General features: G+C 37.1%; 1 protein-coding gene across 1 annotated transcript in view; it reads left to right on the plus strand.

Moving 5' to 3' along the window:
- Nucleotides 1-15,076, plus strand: part of LOC120860382 (39S ribosomal protein L3, mitochondrial) — a 54,564-nt gene extending 39,488 nt beyond the window's left edge. The window contains exons 8-10 of the mRNA XM_040236183.1: nt 283-360; nt 2,521-2,598; nt 14,549-15,076. Of these exons, the coding sequence (XP_040092117.1) occupies nt 283-360; nt 2,521-2,598; nt 14,549-14,701 (309 nt within the window). The 3' untranslated portion in view covers nt 14,702-15,076. The remainder of the gene's footprint in view (nt 1-282; nt 361-2,520; nt 2,599-14,548) is intronic.
- Nucleotides 15,077-19,833: the final 4,757 nt, after the last annotated feature.

Genomic DNA, 19,833 nt, shown 5'->3' on the forward strand with positions numbered 1-19,833 from the left:
TCCTTCTTAACACCTCGTTTGCTGCTCTGTCTTGTTACTGAAGTTTTCTCCTGAAGATATACCCAGTCTGTGTTTTTTATTGTTCTAATCTAATTTAGAAAGGGAATTTTCTAGGGGTAAATGTGACTAAATCCATGTTTAGTTTTTTACTGGGGCCTAGCAAAATGGGAGGGTGTGGAATATTTTTATGACTTGTTTCTTTTTTGCATTTTGGTTTGATTGGTACTATTGGAAATTGAGAGGCACTACTTGAAAAGTGCTAATTTGGGTTCTCTTCTTTAGGATGTTGCCAGAGTCTGGCCTGGAACTAAAATGCCTGGACAGTTGGGGAATGTGGATAGGACAGCATTTGGACTAAAAGTAAGTTTCTGGAGTGACTCTTTTTAGAAATAAATTAATGCCTAAATGCAAATGCAACAGTATATGTATTGAACATGTGTCAGTGTGTGGTTTTACAGTTATTGAGGGTTGGGGCTATATGAGCTGTGTGTGTGTGTGCGTGTGTGTGTGCATGCATTGGAGTTGCTATCATATGTATTCATTAATATCCAAGCCTTGGAAAATGTACTCATTAAAAAGAAAAAGTTAATTATTATTTGACCTGGAAGATTTCCACAAGGTGTTATGTGAAAAAATAAATATTCAGAACATTATGTGTAATACTCTTATAATAAACATAAGCTCCCTACATACATGTTGCCACGCCATGTGAACACAGAGTAGATGGTTATATACCAGATTATTTTTTATTAAATGTCAAATGTGTGGGTTGATGTGGGTGAGGAAAAGAAGAGAGGGAGACAATAGAGACAATGAAAATAGGGAAAAAAAGTACTCAAAAAGCATTGTGCTATACATCCATTGTTGTAAAATAATTATATATTTAAAAGGGGGGAGTTAAATTCACTCTCTTTGAACTTGAAGAATATATGTAATATCTAAGTGAAAATGAATTGTAGATAATAGGTGCCATATAATTGTATTTTTATTAAAACAACTAATCTGTGTATATGTATGAAACACATAGAAAGTACAAAGAAGAAAATAAGCCATTCAAAAGAACCACCTCCAAAGATAATCATTAGTAACATTTTGGTGCATATTCTTTCATTCTTATTCTAGATATATGTTATTTATAAATTTTAAACAGCAGAAGTTTTTTAAATTTTATATAATTAAATCTAAGATTATTTTTCCTCTTCTATTACTTTTATATGTGCCAGTTCAGTTCAGTCACTCAGTCATGTCCAACTCTTTGTGACCCCATGAACTGCAGCATGCCAGGCTTCCCTGTCCATCACCAAATCCCAGAGCTTACTCAAACTTATGTCTATCAAGTTGGTGATGCCATCCAACCATCTCATCCTCTGTCATCCCCTTCTCTTCCCCTTCAATCTTTCCCAGCTGCAAGGTCTTTTCCAATGAGTCAGTTCTTCACATCAGGTGGCCAAAATATTGGAGTTTCAGCTTCAGCATCAGTCCTTCAAATGAATATTCAGGACTGATTTCCTGTAAGATTGTCTGATTTGATCTCCTTGCAGTCCAGGGGACTCTCAGGGGTTTTCTTCAACACCACAGTTCAAAAGCATCATTTCTTCGGCACTCAGCTTTCTTTATAGTCCAGCTCTCACACCCACATGACTACTAGAAAAACCATAGCTTTGACTAGATGGACCTTTGTTGACAAATCTGCTTTTTAATATGCTGTCTAGGTTGGTCATAGCTTTTCTTCCAAGGAGCAAGCATCTTTTAATTTCATGGCTGCAGTCACCATCTACAGTGATTTTGGAGCCCAGGGAAATACTCTCACTATTTCTATTGTTTCCACATCTGTTTGCCATGAAGTGATGGGACCGGATGCCATGATCTTCGTTTTCTGAATGTTGAGTTTTAAGTCAACTTTTTCACTCTCCTCTTTACACAGACATCTATTTGTATCTACTGTGTGTATTTTCTTTTCATGTATGCATATGTGTGACAGGAGAGATTTCAGTTTCCCTAGTATTTAACATTTACCCATGAGGTATGGATCAAACTTGATTTTCCCCCAAACCCTTTCTCAGTACTTTCTTGACTATTCTCACTTGTGTAAATGTTTTCCTCACGTAAATATCTGTTTGAAGGCCATCTGCTTAGCACACTTTTTAAAAAGATTAGACCCAGAGAGATGATGGCTTCCCAGTTTCTAGTTGCAAGCTCATATTAACTAAAAATAAACTTGGATTTCCACTTGTTACTCTTAATGGTGCCAGCAGAATATTGAGATATCCTAGTAGTCTTGATTGTTCAGTCACATTTATACTTAAAATGAGAGTTTTCTACCACTTAACATGAGACATGTGTTGTAGTATTACAACACAAGTCATCCATAGGATTTGAATTTTTTATTCTCATTCAATATTTTGAGTTGCTAACATGATTATGACTCCAGGCTACTTATAGCCTCAGCTTTTGTTTGTATTAATGTAAGTGTATTCTCATACTTTCAACTCTTAAAGTTTGATTTTATTTCTACTTTAGGTGTGGCGAATAAACACAAAGCACAATATAATCTATGTCAATGGTTCTGTACCTGGACACAGAAATTGCTTAGTAAAGGTATGTGTAATGGTCTTTATTTTCTCTTGTTCAGAGATGTGGATGTTTGCCATGAGTTCTCTTTTCACCCATATGTGACTTGAAAATAAGTAGCTGTTTCCCCACGTGTTCTTTGCTAATTTTTCTACTTATGTAGTAGCACCTGAGTGAGAAAATTGCATAAAATAACCTATAGGTTATGCCTCTAAAACCATAAGCCTACACAAAGGGTAGGTCTAGTAAGAGGCTCTTTAGAAATACAAAAAGGTTATTAGCAAAACTACTTATTAAAAATACCAATATATCTCCGTCCTTCCAAAAACTTTTTCATTTTTAAAGAGTACTTTGACATGGGAACTGGAATTATGTGAGGTGAAAGTTAAATGAGAGTCAACAAGAAAGGTGGTTTGAAGTAGACATTTTGAGAGATTTATTATTATTACTAGCATTGCTCTGTCTTTTCCTTGAAAATGTATTTTTGTGTTCAGACATGAAGAGAAGAAAACATGTTGTACAAGATAGACTTGAAAAAAATTCTTAAGCTCTTAGAGACTTTTTTTCCCATCAAATAAAAACAAAATAAATATTCAACCTGGGATTTAAGTCAACATAATACAAAATGAGAGATCACTTTTGAATTTTGAATTGTCCATTCTGAAAAATGAACTTGTATTAGAAGTGTATCAGCAGTTCCCAGAAATAGGTTCTTCATTAATTTTCTAACAAGAACATCAAAATAGGCTGAAACTTAAATCCTAGATTTTTCCAGTCAGGTCAAGTAGGTTGCATTACTAGCATAAGGTACCGAATTTGTTTCAGTCTCACAGTAATTAAAATTCACTTTCTGGCTTCCCTGGTGGCTCAGATTAAGAATCCACCTGCAATGCAGGCGCCCTGGGTTCGATCCCTGGGTTGGAAAGATCCCTGGAGGAGGGCATGGCAACCCACTCCAGTATTCTTGCCTAGAAAATCCCATGGACAGAGGAGCCTGGCAGGCTGCAGTCCATACGGTCACAAAGAGTTGGGCACGACTAAGTGACTAACACTTTCACTTTTCCGGAACTCTTCACTTCTTTAATTGAATTCTCTTTTTTTTTTTTTTTTAAGAAAAAAAATGCATTTGATAAATTATTGCAAGATTTGGGCAGGTTTTTGTTTATGTTTTGTTTTGGTTTTGGTTTTCAGGTTTTTAGGTTTAGGTGTTTCCAAGCTCCAGGTCACCCAAGTCATACTGGTACTGGAAGCCAGCAGATTGTCACTCTGCTTCTCCTAACATTTTGGCCTCAGAATTCAATGCATTCCTATCTCCAGATTTTGTTATGTCATTTTAAATCACAACCTAATAAAAGAGAAAAAAGGAAAATGACCATTTTTCATAATAAATTATACTGGATAGCAGATGAAATTTTAAACATTGCCAAATCCTCCTTTTCTCTCCATTCGCTGTATACAGTTCTAGGCTAGCTTCCAGCTAAGAACTGCTCAGGTTTACCTCACTATTGTCCTTGACACCAGCAGGGATGAATAGGTCAACTACCTTGAAATACCACATGTACAGGGTTCAGATCTGGTTGTTATAAATAATTTACAATCAACAACACTTACTATTTAGATTTTCCATCCACTTCAACAAAGATTGCCTCCAAAAACTCAGTCTACTTAATGACTGATGGCTTGCTATCACTGAAGATGTTCAGAAAGTACACTGAAGGCAATTCCAAAAGAGGAATCCAAATATATTTTGAGAAACTGTACCATCAGAGAAATGTCTGGCCACTTTGAAGTGTTAACACACTAGTGAATATATTTCCAACAAACAGATTTTGATAAAAGAACTCATCTTGAAAAAAGTCTTTGAAATATAGTATCCTTTAACTGTCTTTTATAACCTTAAATGTCCATCCCAAATATAAAGTGTGGGTTTAGGGGAGTGTTTTGTGAGCTTGTGCTTTAAATGTCAAAAGTTTGGTAAATCTTCTGAAAATATTCACCCCACTTTGTCCATTCTTCCCAATGATTCCATAGCAGGTGAATAAGCCTCTTGTCCTCGGGGGTCTAGGCTCTTCTTGCTGGATGGGCAGCCTCATTAATTCACTCACTCCACAGGAGCTTTTGGCTCCATCAGAATACAGAGTACTAGGCTGCCAATAACTTCTTTGTTTTGCATTCTAAAGTTAGTAAGTGTCTTAGGGATAATAAAATCTGTTTAATCAATGTAAGCTTTTTGTTATTGAAATTCACTAAATGTATTAAGAGAGCCTAAAGAACTGTTTTCTACAACGTCATATACTTACTATGCATGTGTGCTTGTCCCTATATCCTGATTTATAATGAGTTTATTTTCAGTTTTGTCTGTTTCGTGTGTATGTTCTACCTCCAGCTTTCCTAAAAAGGAATTGAACTGGTTTGCCAATATACGTAAATATAAAAGAATGAAAGAGAGAGTCCTGAAGGCAGGGAAATAATAAAGCCAGTGGTAAGATTCACTACACAAAAATATGTACCAGCAACTTTGGCAAAAGATAGTGGAGTAGAGGGACCTTGAGTTCACCTCTTATGAGCATACCAAAATCACAATTAACTGCTGACCAACCATCAGTTTAAAAAAAAAGACTGGAACCTCCCCAGAAAAGATACTCTACATCCAATGATATAAAGAAGAAACCACAATGAGATGGTAGAGAGTGCACTTGTGATATAATCAAATCCTTTAGCACCTGGCTACCCACAAACTGGAGAATGAGCATATCACAGAAGTTCTCCCACAGGAGTGAGTTCTGAACTTCCTCAGGCCTAACATCAGAAAGAGGAGCTCCCAGAGCATTTGGCTTTGAAGGCCAGCAGAGCTTGATAGCAGGAGCTCCACAGGACTGGGGGAAGCAGAGACCTTACTCTTGAAGGGAACATGCAAAATCTCATGTGTACCTGGAACCATGGCAAAAGCAGTAATTTCATAGGAGCCTGGGTCAGACCTACCTGGTGGTCTTGGAGGATTTCCTAGAAGTTGTCAAGCAGCTGTAGTTCAACCTGGGGATGTAAAAACCAGTGGCAGATATATTAGGGAGTATTCATCATGAACTCTCATTGGAGGCTGACGTCTTGCTTAGGTCATTAGTACAAAGACCTGGCCCTACCCAACAGCCTGTAGGCTCCAGTGCTAGGACACCTGGAGGCCAAGCAACCAAGTGGGCAAAGACACAGCTGCATCCATCAACAGACAGGCTGCCTAAAGACTTCCTGAGCCCATAGCCACCTTTGACACACCTCTTGACACAGGCCTACGCACCAGAGGGCCAAGAACCAGTTCTACCCATCAGTGAGCAGTCACCAACCCCTTTCCTTCCAAGAAGCCTGCACAAGCTTATGGAGCAGCCCCATCCAGCAGGGGACAGATACCAGAAACAAGAAAACTAAATCACACAGCCTATGGAACTGAGCCTGCAAACTGATCAGACCGTCCACTGGGACCAACTGATCCCTGAGCCTTTGATGATGAGCTAGGGGTATACTGCTGGGATACACAGGACATCTCATATAGAGGGCCACTTCTCCAAGACTGAGAAACCTAACTAACCTACCACACACAAAGAAATACAAGTAGAAATTTAAACAGAATGAGGCAACAGAAGAGTATGTTTCAGATGGAGGAAAAAGATAAAACCCCAGAAGAACAACTAAATGAAGTGAAGTTTAGGCATTGTATTCAAGGAGTTCAAAGTAATGATTAAAAGATTATCCAAGAACTTAGAAAAAGAATGGATATGCAGAGCAAGTAGTTAGAAGTTTTTAACAGTCAGAAAACAAGCAAACAGAGATGAATAATGAGGACAGTTGAAGAGACCTTTGGGCCAACGTCAAGCACACTAACATTCTTATTATAGGGATCGTAGAAGAGAGGGCATGAGAAAATATTTGAAGAGGTAGCCTCAGATACCTGAAAGTTTCCATAACCTGGGAAAGGAAACAATTACCCAAGTCCAGGAAGTGAAGAAAGTCTCATATAGGACTAACCCAAAGAGGGACACACCAGTACACATAAGAATCAAATTGACAATAAATAGAGAAAATATTAACAGCTACAAGGGAAAAACTATAACATACAAGTGAACTCCCATAAGACTGTCTGCTGATTTTTGAACAGAAATTCTGCAGGCCAGAAAAGAATGGCATGATACATTTAAAGTGATGAAAAAATCTACAAACAAGGATACCCAGCAAGACTCTCATTCAAATTTGATGGAGAACTCAGAAGCTTTACAGACAAGCAAAAGATAAAGATTTCAGCATCACCAAACCAGCTTTATAGCAGATACTAAAGACTTTGAGAGTCCCTTGGACTGCAAGGAGACCCAACCAGTTCATTCTAAAGGAGATCAGCCCTGGGTGTTCTTTGGAAGGAATGATGCTAAAGCTGAAACTCCAGTACTTTAGCCACCTCATGCAAAGAGTTGACTCATTGGAAAAGATTCTGATACTGGGAGGGATTGGGGGCAGGAGGAGAAGGGGACGACAGAGGATGAGATGGCTGGATGGCATCACTGACTCGATGGACGTGAGTCTGAGTGAACTCCGGGAGATGGTGATGGACAGGGAGGCCTGGCCTGCTGCAATTCATGGGGTCACAGAGAGTCAGACACGACTGAGCAACTGAACTGAACTGAAAGGAAGTTCTCTAAGCAGAAAAGGAAAGGCCACAACTAGAAACAACAAAATTATGAAATGGAAAAGCTAACTGATAAACAGTGAGCAGACATACAATAAAGGTAGGAAATCATCCACGCAAATTAGTAGGGAGGTTAAAAGACAAAAGTAGTAAAATCATCTGTATCCACAATATACAGTTAAGGGATACATAAAACAATTAGATGTAAAATATGATATCAAAAAAACAGTAGTCATGACGGGAGAAGAGTACTAATGTGGGGTATATAAAATGCAATTGAAATTACAAAATCAGCAACTTAATCATATGTATATAGCTGATGCACCAAAACCTCATAGCAATCACAAACCAAAAATATATAATCTATATATATATACACAAATAGCTTTACCATCTGAGCTGTAGGACTTCTCCATAGCTCAGATGGTAAGAATCTGCCTGCAATGCAGGAGACCTGGGTTCAATCTCTGGGTCAGGAAAATCCCCTGGAGAAGGAAATGGCAACCCACTCCAGTATTCTTGCCTGGACAATTCCATGGACAGAGGAGCCTGGCAGGCTACAGTACGTGGAGTTGCAAAAGAGTTGGACACAACTAAGTGACTAACACATACACAAAAGTAAAAGGAACCCAAACAACACTAAAGGTAATCATCAAATCACAAGAACAGAGAACAAAAGAAAATGGTGGGGGTGGAGGGAGATCTACAGAAGTCCACAACAGTTAACAAAATGACAATAAGAACATATATTGATAATTACCTTAAATGCAAGAGTACATCATGAGAAATGCTGGACTGGATGAAGCACAAGCTGGTATCAGGATTGCTGGGAGAAATACCAATAACCTCAGATGACACCACACTTACAGCAAAAAGTGAAGAACTAAAGAGCCTCTTGATGAAAGTGAAAGAGGAGAGTGAAAAAGTTGGCTTAAAACTCAACATTCAGAAAACTAAGATCATGGCATCTGGTCCCATCACTTCATGGCAAATAGAAGGGAACCAAGGGAAACAGTGACAGACTTTATTTTGGGGGGCTTCAAAATCACTACATGTGGTGACTGCAGCCATGAAATTAAAAGACACTTGCTCCTTGGAAGAAAAGCTATGACCAACCTAGAGAGCATATTAAAAAGCAGAGACATTACTTTGCCAACAAAGGTCTGTCTAGTCAAAGCAATGGTTTTTCCAGTGGTCATGTATGGATGTGAGAGCTGGACCATAAAGAAAATTGAGTGCTGAAGAACTGATGCTTTTGAACTGTGGTGTTGGAGAAGACTCTTGAGAGTTTCTTGGACTGCAAGGAGATCTAACCAGTCCATCCTAAAGAAAATCAGTCCTGAATATTCATTGGAAAGACTGATGTTGAAGCTGAAACTCCAATACTTGGGCCACCTGATGCGAAGAGACCCTTATGCTGGGAAAGATTGAAGGTGGGAGGAGAAGAGGATGACAGAGGATGAAATGGTTGGATGACATCACCGACTCAATGGACATGAGTTTGAGTAAGCCCCGGGAGTTGGTGATGGACAGGGATGCCTGGCGTGCTGTAGTCCATGGGGTCACAAAGAGTTGGACACAACTGAGTGACTGAATTGAACTGAAGAGGATTAATTGCTCTAATCAGAAGGCATAGACTGGCTAAATGGATACAGAAACTAGACCTGTATATGTGTTGTCTAGAGGAGACCCACTTCAGTTCTAGAGACATACAAACTGAAAGCAGTAGGATGGAAAAAGACATTCCATGCAAATGGAAATTAAAAGAAAGCTGGAGTAGCAATATTCATATCAGACCACTTTTAAAAATAAAGAAATGTTGAAAGAGACAAAGAAGGAAATTACATAATGATCAAGGAAAGAAGATGTAACAATTGTGAGTATATACACACCCAACATAGGAGCACTGCAACAAGTAAGACAGATATTAATAGACATAAAATTGGAAATTGACAGTAATACTAGTGGGGAATTTTAATGCCCCACTTACATCAATGGACAGATCATCCAGACAGAAAAATCACTAAGGAAACATAGGCCTTAAATGACACATTAGACCAGATGGAAATATACGTTTCAAGGGCACATGTACCATTCTTCAGGTTTGGTCATGTTTTGGGTCACAAAGCAAGCCTTGGTAAATTTAAGAAAACTGAAATTGCATCAGGCATCTTTTCTGACCACAATGCTATGAGATTAGAAAGCAACCAGGGAATTCCCTAGTGATCCAGTGATTAGGACTCAGCACTTTCTCTGCTGAGGATGTGGATTCATTCTTCAGCCGTGAAACTGATATACCACAAGCTGTTTGGTGCAGACAATGAAAAAGAAAACAACCACAAGAAAAAAAATCAAAAACATAAACATGTGAAAGCTAAATAATATGCTACTAAACAACCAATGGATCACTGAAGAACTAAAAAAATACCTAGAGAAAAATGAAAATGAAATCATGATGATTGAAAACCTATTGAACAAAAGCAGTTCTAAGAAGGAAGTCTATAGCAGTACAAACTTGCCTTAGGAAATAAGAAAAATATCAACATAGCCTTATACCTAAAGCAACTAGAGAAAGAAAAACAACTGAAATCCAAAGTTAGTAGAAAATAAGAAATCATGAAGATCAGAGCAGAAATAAATAGACACTAAAACAAAAAAAAAAATGTAGAAAAGATCAGTAAAACTAAAAGCTGATTCTTTAAAAAGATAAACAAAGTTGATAAACTTTTATCTAGATTCATTATGGGGAAAAAAAGGAGAGGACCCAAATCAGAAATGATAAAGCAGAAGTTAAAGCCTATACCACAGAAACACAAAAGATCATAAGAGGCTGCTACAAGCATTACAGAAGGAAATGGCAACCCGCTCAAGTATTCTGGCCTGGAGAATCCCATGGACGGGGAGCCTGGTGTGCGTCCATGGGGTCGCAAGAGTTGGACACTACTTAGCGACTAAACCACCACCACAAGCAAGTATATAACCATAAAACGGACAGCCTGGAAGAAATGGACAAATTCTTAAGAAGAAGCAGTCTCCCAAGACTAAGCAAGGAAGAAACAGAAAATATGAACAGACCAATTATCAGTACTGAAACTGAAGCAGTAATTTTAAAACTGAACAGACAAAAGTCCAGGACCAGATAACTACACAGAAAAATTGTATCAAACATTTAAAGAAGAGTTAACACCTATCCTTCTGAAGCAGTTTCAGAAAATTACAGAGGAACAAGCACTTCTGAACTCATTCTATGAAGCTACCATCACCCTGGGCTTCCCAGGTGGTGCTAGCAGTAAAGAACCTACCTGCCAATGCAGGAGATAGGAGACGCAGGTTCAGTCCCTGGGTTGGGAAGATCCACTGGAGAAGGGCATGGCAACCCACTCCAGTATTCTTGACTGGAGAATTCCATAGACAAAGGAGCCTGGCAGCGTACAAGTTCATAGGGTCACAGAGAGTCAGACACGAGTGAAGCAACTTAGCACACATTCACCATTGCCCTGATACCAAAATCAAAGATAATTACAAAAAAAGAAAATTACAGGCCAGTATCACTGATGATCATAGATGCAAAACTCCCCAATTAAAAAAAAAAAAAAATCTAGCCAGCTGAATCCAAAAATACATTAAAAGGATCATACATCACAATCAATTGGGATTTATCCCAAGGATGTAATGATTTTTCAGTATCTGCAAATCAATTAATATCATACAGCACATTAACAAGTTGAAGAATAAAAACAATATGGTCATCTCAATACATGCAGAAAAAGCTTTTGATAAAATTCAACATCCATTTATGGTAAAACTCTCCAGAAAGCAGCCATTGAGGGAACCTGCCTCAACATAATAAAGGCCATATATGACAAACCCACAGCTAGCATCATAATCAACAGCAAAAAGCTGAAAGCGTTTCCTCCAAGATCAGGCAGAAGACAAGTACCCACTCTTGCCACTTCTATTCAACATAGTTTTGGAATTTCTGGCCACAGCAATTAGAGGAAAAAGAATCCAGATTGCAAAAGAAGTAATAAAATTATCACTGTTTGCAGATGAAATGAGACTGTACATAGAAAATCCTGAAGATGCTATCAGAAAACTACTAGATCTCATCAATGAATTTAGTAAAATTGCAGGATGCAAAATTAATACACAAGTCTATTGTACTTCTTTACACTAACAATAAAAATCAGATGATAAAATCATGAAAATAATCCCATTTACCATCACATCAAAAAGAATAAACTACTTAGGAACAAACCCACTAAAGGAGGCAAAATACCTATGCTCAGAAAACTGAGATGCTGATGAAGAAAACTGAAGAAGACACAAACAGATGAAAAGATATACCATGTTCTTGGATTGGAGGTATCAACATTATTAAAATGATCATACTATCCAAGGCAATCTATAGACTCAATGTATTCCCTACAAAATTTACAATGACATTTTTCATAGAACTAGGAAAGAAATTTTAAATTTTGTATGGAAATGCAAAATCCAGAATAGGCAAATTAAATCTTGAGAAAGAAGTACAGAGCTGAAGGAATCAGGTTCCCTGACTTTATACTGCAAAGTTACAGTAATCCAAACAGTTTGGTCCTGGCACAAAGACAGACATATAGATCAATGAAATAGAATAGAAAACCCCAAAATAAAGCCACAACCTATGATCAGCTAACCTACATAAAAAAGTCAATAATATACAATGGAGAAAGATAGTCTTTTCAATAAGTAGTGCAGTAAAATTGGACAACTGCATGTACAAGACTAGAACATTCTCTAACACCATTTACAGAAATGAATTGGATTAAAAATCTAAAAATAATATGGGATGCTGTAAACTTCCACAGGAAAACAGGCAGGACACTCTGACATAAATCACAGCAATATCTTTTTTGATCCATCTCATAGAGTAATGTAAATACAAAAATTAACAAATTAAACCTAATGAAATTTAAAAGTTTTTCACAACAAAGGAAACCATAAACAAAGTGAAAAAACAACCTGGAGAATGGGAGAAAATATTTGCAAATGATGCTACCAACAGAGAATAATTTCCAAAATATATAAACAGCTCATACAGCTCAACTTCAAAAAAAACAAACAACCCAATCAAATAACAGGCAAAAGATCTAAGCAGGCATTTCTCCAAAGAAGACATACAGATAGCTAAAAGGCATATGAAAAAAAAAAAAAAAAAACAAAAAAACCACCCTGCTAATTAGTAGGGAAATCCAAATCAAAACTACAGTGAGGAAGTCACTTCATACCAGTCAGAATGACCATCATTAAAATGTCTATCAGTAATAAACGCTGGAGTTGATATGGAGATAAGGGAACCCTCCTACACTGTTGGTGGGAATGTAAATTGGTGCAGCTACTATAGGAAACAGTATGGAAATTCCTTAAACTAAAAATCTGAGTTACCATATAGCCCAGCAGTCTGACTCCTGGATGTATAACCAGAGAAAATGATAATTCAAAGGGTTACATGCTTGCCATTGTTCATCACAACACTATTTACAGTAGCCAAGACATGGAAACAACCTAAATGTACATCAAAAGAGATATAAAGAATCCATGGTACATTTATACAGTGGAAAATTGTGTGTGTGTGCATGCACTCAACTCAGTCATGTCCAACTCTTTGCAACCCCATGGACTATAATCCACCAGGCTCCTCTGTCCATGGAGTTTTCCTGGCAAGAATACTGGAGTGGGTTGCCATTTCCTACTCCAGGGGATCTTCCCAATCCTGGGATGAAGTCTGTGTCTCCTGCATTGACAGGATTCTTTACCACTGCATCACCTGGGAAGCCCACAGTGGAATATTACTCAGCTATAAAAAAAAGAAAATGCCATTTGCAGCAACGTGGATGAACCTAGAGGTTACCATACTAAGTCAAACAAAGAGAAATATCATATGTCATTTATATGTGGCATCTAAAAAAAATGATATAAATGAACTTATTTACAAAAACAGAAATAGACTCACAAACAAAGAACACAAACTTGTGGTTACCAAAGGGGAAAAGAATAGGTGAGGGATAAATTAGTAGTTTGGAATTAGCAGATGCAGAATACTAAATATCAAAATAGATAACCAACAAGGACCTACTGTATGGCAAAGGGAAGTATACTCAGTATCTTGTAGTAAATTACCACAGAAAGTTTTGTTGTTCTCTTTATTGTGTATTTGCTTGGGTTTTCTTTTCTAAATTCTGAGACAGTTTAATTGGTAAGAATATCTTTTTTTTCCAAGTAGAAGTTGAACCCAGGATTAGAGAATTGGAAAAAAAGTTAAAACAAGTGTTTCCTTTTAGGCAGCTGACTGATAATTTCTAACAGTTTTAATGAGAGATATGAATATAGATGTTTTTCTGTACTTTGCTATTCCTAGCAGCTGTGTACTAACATCAACCAAATTACTCATTTCTTATTGCCAAAATGTCTTATTTTAATCTGTGTGTATAATTAACATGTAATTTTTTTTAATTTATCTCTGAATGGGGGTTATGGAATGAGTCAGAAGCTTTAAAGAATCCAATAATATTTTCCAAAAATATAACATTTTAGATCATATCAATATGTATGTTATTCCTCAGTTTATGAATTCACAAATGTAATTAAAATATTTTTAGAATATAAAGATTAGTTAATAGAGCTAATTCAGAGACTCTAGCATTATTATTGTTTTTTGTTAAATACTACTCTATCCTTAGCTACTCAAAGAGAACACTACTTGTTAAATATATGCTAATTTCCTTAATAAAACTTGTTATTTGGGGTTATATGTTAGAATTTGAGGTTATTTGTTAGAATTAAGCCTAACAAAAGTACTAGATAAATTTTATTTTCTTTAATCTGAGCTCAAAAAATTCTATGGCAAAATATAGAATAATAATAACATTGGGTTGGCAAAAAAATTGGTTCAGTTCAGTTTTTTTCCGTAAGATGGTTCTAATAGCATTTGTGTGGGTTTGTGCTCAGTCACTTCAGTTGTGTCCGACTGTGCAATCCTATGGACTGTAGCCCACCAGGCTCCTCTATCCAAAGATTAACTTGAGGAAGTCTATGTTTCTGTCATTGGATTAGTTAAGTTTATTGGAATAAATATATATATACATATATATAAAGTAAGAGGAACTCAGTGTATAACAGCTATATTATTCACATTAGAAAATGTAGAAACTAAAAACAGAAAAAATAAACAAAATGTGAAAACAGATATTCTAGGATTATGAATAAGTAAACCAGACTATCTTTAAATAACTTATTAATAAGATCTTTGCTTCCCCCACCCCCCAGATCAAAGATTCTATACTGCCTGCATATAAGGATTTCTGTAAAAATCTACCATTTCCAACATATTTCCCTGATGAGGACGAAAAGGAGCTACCAGAAGATTTGTATGATGAAGAAGTGTGTCAGCCTGGAGCACCTTCTATTACATTTGCTTGATTTCATTGGACATGAGAGAATCCCACATATGCTGTGAATTCTGATGAGCCAGAAGAGTAATATAACCAGGAATTATGCGGTTTTTTCCTTAGTTAAAACATACCACATAACCACATGGTTCTCTTTTACTGTGTATTTCTCAAATTATCTTAAATGTTTATAAATTTAACTTCTACTAAAGATTTGTCTGTCTTTGTGAAAGGGTGGTTGTGGAATGGTGTCAAGTCATGGAGACTAGATAACTTATCTAGATTAAAGAAAAAAGAAAACCATTTCTTGAGCCTCAAAAACAGAGGAATTCAGATCTTTATCTAAATTATAGAAATGTTTATGTTATAGTTAAAGGCCTGACACATAATAAAATCACAAATTATGGGTCTTATATATTATACTTGTGTTGGGAGGTATAGTTATTTTTTAGCTTGATGATTCAACTATAACTTTTTTTTTTTTTTGGCTGTGTCTCACAGCATACAGTGGTTAAGGCTCTGCACTGAATCACCAGGGAAGTCTTGTAATCATTTTTCCTTGATGCCTTCCAAAAGAGATTTGAAACAACCTGGGTGTGCATTCAACAAACTTATTAACCACCTATTACTCAAAATGTTAATAATAGCTCCTGGGTTTCTCTTCATTGTATGAAATGAAAATATTTACTAATGGCTACTTGTGACAGATAATTAAGCCTAACAGTGTTAGTATCATGCTCATGTTCAGTTGTTCAGTCATGTCAGACTCTTTGCAATTTCATGGACTGTAGCCTGCCAGGCTCCTCTGTCTATGGAATTTTCCAGGCAAGGATACTGGAATGGGTTACCATTTCCTGTTCCAGAGGATATTCCCAACCCAGAGATCAAACCCGAGTCTCTTGAATCTCCGGCAAGCAGATTCTTTACCTCTGAGCCATGCTCTAGGCCAGTGTAAGTATAAGCAGGCCTTACTTAACTACTGGATTTCCTCTGGATTAGATTCCTAAGGATACACAGAATTTTAACTTTTTAAACTTCAGGTGTCTTCTATGACTTGATTCACATAGCCACCCAAGAGACTTACTAGCCACAGTGTTACACCTTTTAATAACAAATTCATTAGTTACCAGGAAATCACACAAAGACCTACCAGTATTTTTGGGTCCACATTGCATTTCTCATTCTTAATTTTAAATCCAGCTAAAGCCACATCTCTCTTAAAGTTTTCATTTATACTTCATCTCTTTTTATTAAAGATTTATGGTAGTTGACAGATCCATGTCTTAAAATAGTAAAGAAAGGAAAAAACATGTAGGATGATATCAATTAGTATAAGTGGGGGTTGGGAAGAAATGGTGCCAATATAGTACAATTGAGCAGGCTGTGGCCTGAGTTGAGCAGGGGTGTTATATTTGGTGTGGCTCTGAGCTTCCTGGATAGCAAAGTAAAACAAATAACATTGATTTGTTTCATGTTTCTCTTTAATTACAAGGTCCTTAAGAGGAGTAATTTTAAACTGCAGTAAATCTTGTTTAGCACATTATTTTTTATTAAAAAGAATTTATCAAACTAGAAATTTCTGAACTTGTTAAAAATAAACATATTCAAGGGTAAAATATTAGACACATTGTTGTCAGAGACCAAGTCAAGGCTATCCTTTACTACTTCTAGACAACAGTGGTTTGGGAGATCTTAGCCAGTGCAGTAAAACAAGAAAGAGTAGTGATACAGATGCAGGGATATAAGAATAAATCTCATTTGTAAGAAATATGATCTACCTAGAAGATTTAAGACAGTCAACTGATAAGCTGTCAGAACAAATGAAGACAGTTCTGATGACTAAATACAACATCAGTATACAAACATGGACAGAGGAGCCTAGTGGGGTACAGTCCATGGGTTGCAAAGAGTCAGACATGACTGAGTGACTAACACACTTTATACAAACATATAATAGCAATATTAGGAAATTCTGCGATATGGAAGTGAATACCATCCACAGCAGCAATTTTTTAAAAAGTTACTGAGGAAAGAAGCCTAACATATTCTGAGGTCTTACTGGAGAACTAAAAATGTAATTGAAGAACATGAAAGAAAACCATGATGGTCCTTTCTATTATTTAAGTTATGAATGGGAAGATGTAATATTGTAAAGAATTTAGCCTAATTCTATTTTTAAAATCTCAAAATGACTTACCATAGAACTGTTCAAGCTGATTGTAAAAATGGAATGAATGCATAAATTTAAGAATAACCAAAACTTAAAATGGTACCCATTCATTGGGTTTGCCCCATTGTTTGTTTAGGGATTATTTATACCTATTTAATTTTGAAATTCAAAATATTGTGTACATCAATTCACTCCTTTAATTACCTGCATTTGACCAAAAGATTTTAGTAAATTATAGATGTGTCAAGGTTGCTAATGAAATGATGGGAAGTAGTTGTTAATGTACAAGACAGATGAACAGTTATTGCTGGAGAACATAAAATCTTGTTTCTGAATAAGGTATTTGCTGAGATTTGTATCAGGAGTCCCCCAACCTCTTCTGAATGAAAAACTGTTTAATTTCCCAGAAGCCACTGATGGGGGAAATCATTACTCAGGAAGGATGCTTTATGCAGTGCAGGAGACGAATCATATCATCTGAAAGTAGCCAGATGACAGAAGAAGGGCAGGATATGTGGCCTTTTGAAGAAGGCAGGAAATCCTCTACACCAGAGAACCTGCCCCAGACCCATCATCATCTGTCACCAGAGTCTGTGTTACCCAGTCCAATCCAGCAAACCAGGAGATGAGTTGTTGGGGCAAGGAAAGCCAGCAGACCAAGAAGATGGTGGACTCATGTCCCCAAAAAGCAATGTTGCCTAAATTAGAATTCAAGTTTCTTTTATACTAAAAGGGTAGGGAGTAAAGTCAAACACCCCCCTAGTTCTGATCAGACTCTTGAGAGGATGTTTTAATTTCTTCCTTCCTGCAGTCATTCACAGGTGGGCCTGGTCAGGGTGTTTCCTCTGAGCTAAACAGAGGTATTTTAGCTTAATGCTCATTACCTGTGAGGCAGGGTTCCCAGAGATGGGCCATTATGTATAATTTAACCTTATAGGCAGCATCCCTTTAGTGATTAACTTATAACAGAAAACAAAGTTTCTTACCCATTAAAATTCCCTACAGTCAGTGTCCATTCCCGTGAGAAAAGGGACAAAGACAGTTATGGCTCTCTCCTGCTAAAAAGGGGCAATCTATATTCTTGAGAAATTTTTAGTAGTAAAATCATCTTTCCTTTATTATCTACAACTATTAGACCTGATGGAAACTCTTAGCTCTTTGTTTCTAATTTGTAATTGAACATAGGATTGGGCATAGGGATGGACTTGGGTTCTAGTTCTCAATACATATATACTAAATGCCTATGCTATAAAATAAAATACATTGACTCCTCTCCAGCCATAATGAAATTACCATTTCAGTTGTGTAGGCAGACCTGTTGGAGGCAAATTCATGAGGAATGTTTAGTATAATGTGCAAAGTTTTAATATAATTGTCAGCTTCTAGGTCTTTCAGAACATTTATAGACTTATCCCATCTAGGTAGACGCCTAGAAAAAACAACCATACAATATTTCAAAGGGACTTAATTTAATCCTATTTCTGAGAGCAACTGATCCAGAGCAAGCCTTGTTGTTGTCATTGTTCAGTCGCTAAGTCATGTCTGACTCTTTGCGACCCCGTGGACTGCAGCATGCCAGGTTTATCTGTCCTCCACTCTCTCCCAGAGTCTGCTCAAATTCATATCCATTGAGTCAGTGATGCTGTCTAAACATCTTATCTTCTGTTGCCCCAATCCTCTCCTGCTCTTAATCTTTCACAGCACCAGGGTCTTTTCTAATGAGTTAGCTATTCACATCAGGTGGCCAGAGTTTTGGAACTTCACCTTTAGCAACAGCCTTTCCAGTGAATATTCAGGGTTGATATCCATTAGGATTGGCTGGTTTGATCTCCTTGCAGTCCAAGGAACTCTCAAGAGTTTTCTCCAGCACCACAATTGAAAGCATAAATTCTTCAGCAATCAGCCTTCCTTATGGACCAATTCTTATATGTGTACATGATTACTAGGAAAACCATAGCATTGACTATACGGAACTTTGTCAGCAAAGTGATGTCTCTGCTTTTTAGTATTTAATCTAGGTTTCTATAGCGATCCTTACAAGGAACAAATGTCTGAACATTGTGGCTACAATCAATGTCCACAATGATTTTGGAGCCCAAAAAAGTAAAATCTATCACTACTTCCACTGTTTCCCTTCTATTTGCCAGGAAGTGATGGGAACAGATGTTATGATCTTAGTTTTTTTGTTTGTTTATTTTAATTGGAGGCTAATTGCTTTACAGTATTGTGGGGTTTTGCCATTCATTGACATGAATCAGCCATGAGTGTACATGTGTCCTCCCATTCCTGAGCCCCCCTCCCCCCTCCCTCCCCCCCCCCACACCTTCCCTCTGGGTTTTCCCACAGCACCAGCTTTGAGTGCCCTATTCATGCAACAATTTACACTGGTAATCTATTTTATATACAGTAATATACATGTCTCAATGCTATTCTCAAATCATCCCACCCTCATCTTTTCCCTTGGAATCCAAAAGTCTGTTCTTTACATCTGTGTCTCTTTTGCTGTCTTACATATAGGGTCACCATCTTTCTAAATTCCATATATATATGTTAATATATTGTATTGATGTTTCTGTTTCTGATTTACTTCACTCTGTATAATAAGCTCCAGTTTCATTCACCTCATTAGAACTGACTCAAATGTGTTCTTTTTTATAGCTGAGTAATATTCCATTGTGTATATGTACCACTACTTCCTTATCCATTCATGTGCTGATGGGCATCTAGGTTGCTTCCATGTCCTAGCTATTGTAAACAGTGCTGCAGTGAACATTGGAGTACATGTGTCCTTTCAGTTCTGGTTTCCTCAGTGTGTATGCCCAGCAGTGGGATTGCTGGGTCCTATGGCAGTTCTATTTCCAGTTTTTCAAGGAATCTCCACACTGTTCTCCATGGTGGCTATACCAGTTTTCATTCCCACCAACAGTGTAAGAGGGTTTCCTTTTCTCCACACCCTCTCCAGCATTTATTGTTTGTTGACTTTTTGATGGCAG

The sequence above is a fragment of the Oryx dammah genome, unplaced genomic scaffold (assembly GCF_014754425.2).
Source record: "Oryx dammah isolate SB20612 unplaced genomic scaffold, SCBI_Odam_1.1 HiC_scaffold_11058, whole genome shotgun sequence".
In the NCBI taxonomy this organism is placed as follows: domain Eukaryota; kingdom Metazoa; phylum Chordata; class Mammalia; order Artiodactyla; family Bovidae; genus Oryx; species Oryx dammah.